Genomic DNA, 6,063 nt, shown 5'->3' with positions numbered 1-6,063 from the left:
TGCCGGCCCCGCCCGCGAGGTTTGCGCGGCCGCGGGGCCCCGCTGGGGGGGTAGGGGGTGGTGGCACGGAGCACTGCGGCCGCGGCCCCGGGACTGCGCAGAGCCACTTCCTCCCCCTGCCTGCCTGCATTGAGAAACCTCATTTCTGGTTAAGAAAAATAAAAGTCCCATTTAAACTTTATTGAATTAAAGCAAAAATTAATTTTCGATATTCACACATATATTACAGAGTAATAGTAAAAGTTCGGTATACTTCCTGGTGTTTAGTTGGGCCACATTATACAAGAGCAAAACAAGCATCAAAACATTTAGCAGCCTAAAGTTTCAGTCACTCAGAATTACATAGAAGTATTGAAATACTCTAGTCAGCCTTGGCTGTGACTAGTTCTTTGTAGAGAAATTTTCCCTTTTGCCAGCCAGTACACAGCAAGAATTGCATTTTCCCCTCCATCATGGCATCCATGTATTCAAAAATACTTTGGTGTTTTTTTGGTGGGTTGTTTTTTGTTAGTTTTTTTTTTTTAACGTTAAACTCAGAGAAAGAGTCAAGATTAACGTGTTTTAAAAACAAAACCACAAAATATGCTGTAAAGGACAATGGAAATATCTAAAGTCTACTTGTGTGAGGCAGAAACCATGGGGGAAACAATGGCAGATTACACCTGTGACACAGGGATGGGAACCAATTTTGTGGGAAAAAGAATATAAATGGGTGCTTGATCAATTATAGCATCTCCTGCCTGTTGGCTGCAACACAACAAAAATAAGTAGTAATTCTTCAAAGCAAGTGTACGCAAACCTAAGCAGGACTTAGCTTCTTTAATATTTGAATGTAAAAAGTCTGCTGTCCATGACTCTTTAAACCCAGCTACGACTTGGGAATTTGTAAGAGATCTCTCCCTTGGATAAGAAGAGATTTAAAGCGGGAACACCAGAAATCCAGAGAATGTTGAATACTTCCAGCCTCCCATCAAGTTTCCTCTCTCCAGTTTTAGATAAGCTCTGTCTCCTTTCTCCATCTGAATCAGGACTCCATTGCTAGCAGCTTCTCGGGTCACATCTTGGTCCCCTGCAAAGGCAGAAATCACTGGCCACCCATTTAGCATCAAACTCACCTAAAGAGCAAGATAAAACAAAGCCCTCCGTCAATTAAAGACAGACAAGGATACCGTCAGGGCTCACCTAGCAGGCGAAATAGTTAAAGGGCCTCTTTTGACAGCTGAAACTCCAGCCCCATAAAAATGAAATACCAATCTGAACCCAGCGAAGGTATGTACTCTAAAGGAAGAAGCCTTTCACCGCTGTTTTAAGACCGACAACCACATCAAAATACCCAGTGCATATAAAACAGGACATTGATCCTATTTTGAAGAATTTCAATAGGGTGCCTGTGTATTCAGGCTATGAAAAGAGGTCTGCTCATACTTATTGAAAGATGGCTTTATGTGAAACCTTAGAGACAGCGAGAAGCAGAGCCACAGCTGCCAGAGTCAGCGCGTTTGAAGTGTATTCAAGAGGTAGTTTTCCTCTGTTAGGCAGCAAAAGACAATGTGCCACAACACAGTCAATAAGCTCTGCTCGGCTAGCATTAATGATCCCAGGACTGTGCACCCCACATTAATAATACACTACCTGCCCAATCTGGGTGTGTGAAGCCGCTTACACCAGGACGGTGCTATGCAGCTGTACATTCACCTTTGCGATTGTGCATTGCTCCACAGATTTTGTGTCTAGGTCATGCTACCTGGCTTCAGGCCGGTAGTTTATTATCCCTACATAGAGGTGTGTATGCATCGAACTGCATACAAAAGGCATGTAAAGGGTGACTGCAAACACACATACAGAGCTACATTCATTACCATATCCACGCCACAGGCGCCTCCCTGCACCCCAAATCCTTATGAAACCTGCCACCCGAGAGCAGGTGAGGAGCCCGCCGCGGGCCGCGATTCCCAGGGCTCTGTGCAGGGATGCTCCTGCGGCATGGGGCAGCCCGGGGGCCCGGGCAGGGGCTGGCCAGAGGCCGGAAATCTGCACAGCCCCTGGGGAACCGTCCCCTCGGCCGGGAAGCACCGGGAGGTCTGGCCGGCACGGCCCCGTCCCCGCCGGGCCGCGGGCCCGCTCCGCTCCCTCTCGCAGTGCCCGCAGAGCGCGGCGGCGGCGCTTGGGGCTAACCTGGATGGTTTGCCTGTTGTACACTTTCACCACGTGAAAATTGAAACTGTAAATCCCTTTCCTGGGCGCGATAAAAGTGCTCCGCTCCGAGTCGAAGTTGCTGCCGATATTCACTAGTACCTGGAAGGGAAGAGAATAGCACCGTCAGCACCTCCGCGGGGCCGCCTCCACCCAACCATGCTGCCGCCCCCGTCCCACAGCCCCTCCGCACCCCGGGCAGAGCCCCGCGGGGCGGCACGTCCCCATCCCGGCCCCGCCGCCTTCCCCAGCAACTTCTCCGCTCCGGCGGCGGCGGCCACCCGGAGCCCCACCACCCCGCCGCGCACCTGGTCGAAGTAGATGATCATGGTGCGGTTGCTCATCTCGGAGGGCTCGTGGTTGGTACTGCGGATGGCGGAGAAGGCGACCTTGGCGCTGCCGGAGCGCACGGAGATGCCGAGCGCCGTGCCGGTGGGGTCGGAGGTGGGGTTGGAGTCGCACACCACGAGGCACTTCCCCTCCAGCACGATGGGCTCCGTCTCGTTCTGCCCGCACGCCAGCCATGCTGCGCCCAGCAGCAGCCCCAGCCCCAACCCCGGGCCCCGCATGGCGCCTCGCTCCCTTCGCTCCGCGCCGGGTAGCACGTCCGTGCTCCGCTCCGCTCGCTCCCTGCCCCGCCGCACTCTCAGAGAGGGACCGAGAGCGCCCCGCTGGGTAGGAAACGGCCACGAGAGGCGTCCGCACACATAGTGCGGGGCGGAGCCGCCCACCGCGCCGCGCGGAGCTGAGGGGAGCTGAGGGGAGCTGAAGGAGGCGACAGGAGGCAGCAACGCTGCTGGAGAGCACAAAGACGGCGCGAGACACGGCTCCGCCTCCCCACCGGCCCCGCGCTGGCGTCAGCGCCCCGCGCCCGCCCCCGCCGCGCCCGGCCCAACCGGCGTCCGACGCCGCCAATGGCCGCGCAGTCCGTCTGTAGCCGCCTGACGCCGCCGCTTTTGTTAGACAGCGCGGGAGCAGGTGCCGAGCAGCCGTCCGCACCATACAGTACCGCACCGAGCCTAGCCGCGCAGGTAGGAGCGGCGGGGCGCGGCGGGGGGCGCGGGGTGGGAGAGCCTCCGCGGAGCGGCCCGCGGCAGTTCGGCAAGGACCGAGGTGTCGGGCAAAGCCTGGCTGAGGACCCGGGGGGCGGAACGAGGCCGCGGCTCTCCGCTTTGCACCTGGGCGAGGAGGGCTGGAAGGAAACGGGCTGCTGCGCGGCGGAAAACAGCAGAAACAGCATCGCCGGGCGTGCTCCGAGCCGCGGACGGATCCGCCCCTCCGCACCCACTGCGGAAATCGCACTGAGGGACGAGATGCTGAGGGTCCCCCTTCCCGGGGCGCCCGATCTCCGCTGTCTCCTCCAGCCGCCTCGTTCGCATCCCGAGGAGGAACGGAACGCAGCTCCCCGTCAAGGCTTCCCCAGCAAGTAACTTAACAAGACTAGAGACTTTTCCGCGTCCGAGCGCCCGGCTGCGGCGGCAGGTCCCGGCCTGGGGCCGGCCTCGCCCCGCGGCGCTTCGCGCTCTGCCCAGAGGGCTCCAGCCCGGGCTGCGGTTTTAGGGTCGTTACTTCCTAAAGTGCAGGGATTGCTTTGTCGTGGTGGACATGTGGCCGTGTGCGTTCTAGATGTACTCTCAAAAAAATCATAACCATAACCCGGAATTGCAAAACGAGATTTATAGATGGACTATTTGAAACAAACCACGGGAACAAAATAACTTTCTAACTGGCAGATCTGTTTGCAAAATTGAAATTATATTCGGAGATAAAATCTTATATGGAGTTTGTAGCATCCTCTCTGGGAAACTGAATATCATCCAAAACTGGGCTCCAATGCAAATCACTATGAATTTGGGTAAAAGCGTTAATTTATTTTCTGTGCTGTTCGGGTTGTGTGATTCGTAAGTTTTTACCTGGTAAATCGATCTCTCTCTGAAAACTGCTACAAATAAAACTTTCTTCATGTTCCTGCCCTGCTCAGTTACATGTGTGCCTGTACAGTTCTCAGACAGAGGTCTCTGAAGTACCAGAGCTTGCCCACAGGCTGGCACTGGCTGGCTCCGAGGAGACAGATGTGGTTATAACCAATGGCCTCGTACCTCAGGGAAGACCAAAATACCCTGTACTGTATTTTAGACATTCAGCATTGAAGTGGTCTGGAAAGCAATGTAGTTGTAAAATGATCATAGGGGAAGGAAAGTGGTAAGAATGGAGGTGGAGAGATAATAAAATAGAAACAAAAACTCTCCTGAGAAGTGGAAAATGAGATAAAACTGAGTGGGAAGAGCCACAGCCTGTTAGAAGGTGTGACATGTTTTACTTCCAGACATAAGCTTATGATTTATAATGTTATTACTGCTGACCTTCTTAACTGAGTCCAAAGGCAGAATCGGAAACTTGAAAAAAAAAACCAAAACCCCTAAATATTTCTAAGGGGTACTAATATGGTTAAAGCAACTAAAAATCAGTGAAAACAAGCATTCTGCATCCTTGTTAGTATTGGCAAGGTGACATGGGGAAATGGGAACTGAAGGAGCACAACTCCGTCCTTTTCATTTTTCTGAGTGCTTGACTGTGTGTTCTTTCATCATACATGGTTCTCTTTTATGTAAAAAAAAAAAAAAGTAGTCATATATTTCCCTTTAAGACATGTCTTGTGCATGACAGACATCAATTCTCTTGTGCTATAGAGCTCTTTAGTTGTAGCTTGCTGGTTTGGATCCAGGAGGCATTTCCCTCCTGTTAGAAACTTAAAAACTTTTCTTGTAAAGGCTCAGGTTAGACACAACAATGAAGCAGCTATTTATTTAACGTTTTTGCGAAAGCAGGTGTCCTAGTAAGTAGGCACACCCTGGTTACAAGGCTTCTCCTTTTTATCCCCTATTCCCGACTGCAAAGTCCCTCCCTTGTTTCCCTGTTGGCTAGGTACTCCAAGGTTTACAGCCTATCCGATGCACCTAAGTTACCCGCGCAAAATCCGCCCCGGTTACATCTTCCACTACTGTACTTTAAGCGCCCCTTCCCCTTATTTACACATTCCCTTTTATGGTATAGTCGCCTAACTCACCCCACCCCGAGGAGCTTGGTTTCAAGTATCAAGCCTTGTTCTAGCTCTTTTATCACTCCGACTACAATGAGTTTGGGCTGAAACCTCCCGCCTATTTGCCAACTCCCTCTTTATCTTTTGTTATCACGCTAGCTATTCTTACAAGGCAGTAAAAGCAACACAATGGTGTTTCTTACGCTCCTGAGCTGGGAGTTGCCCTTGATGCTTTGTGGGGACCCCCCGGGAGGAGGCAGGGTGGCCTTCCTTCCCCTGCCACCTTGACCGCTCAGCGGGCTCTGAAGGACAGAGTTAAAAGAAAGAACAAGAACAGATGGGCCTGTCGCTTTTTCCAGAAGCCCTATTCCTCACAGAGGAGGCGGCAAGGCGGAGGTGCGGAGCTTCCTGTGCCAGATACCACCGTTGCCACAGACTATAAGTCTTGCACACTTGACTAGCACGGGAGCACCCAGCTTCTGCAGTTCTGCCTTTAATAAAGTAACACCAGCCATGCTAATTAGACATGACTTCATTAAATGTCACATGCGGTGCTAGGCCATTATGTTGATTTTCTCTGTATTGACAACAGTCTCTGACTCATGCTGGGAACAAAGAAGAGATGCTCAGCAGGAGGATGTAAGTACTGACATACAAGAACATGGTGTAATTAGTAATCTGTGGCAGAGAGCTCTCAAGCTAGGAATGCAGATTTGCAAATCCAGATGTTTACAGAGGGCCAGGAATTACATTACCCCATCTAATTACAAACTGCCTTGTTAATCAATGTCATTGAGATACAATAGGGTAATTGTCATTCAGATACAATA

At 51.9% G+C, this 6,063-nt stretch overlaps 1 protein-coding gene across 1 annotated transcript; it reads right to left on the bottom strand.

Annotated features, from left to right (window-relative positions):
* Window positions 1-766: 766 nt before the first annotated feature.
* Window positions 767-2,762, bottom strand: LOC115619085 (cerebellin-1). The gene is made up of 3 exons (XM_030511115.1): window positions 2,502-2,762; window positions 2,176-2,295; window positions 767-1,115 (listed from the first exon to the last, which is right to left on the bottom strand). The coding sequence occupies exons 1-3, from the start codon at window positions 2,760-2,762 to the stop codon at window positions 918-920; spliced, it is 579 nt and encodes a 192-aa protein (XP_030366975.1). The 3' UTR covers window positions 767-917.
* Between the last annotated feature and the right edge of the window lie 3,301 nt (window positions 2,763-6,063).

This window comes from Strigops habroptila, chromosome W (genome assembly GCF_004027225.2).
Source record: "Strigops habroptila isolate Jane chromosome W, bStrHab1.2.pri, whole genome shotgun sequence".
Taxonomy (NCBI): Eukaryota; Metazoa; Chordata; class Aves; order Psittaciformes; family Psittacidae; genus Strigops; species Strigops habroptila.
The sequence above is the reverse complement of the archived record's forward strand: the minus strand, read 5'-3'. Positions and strand labels throughout refer to the sequence as shown.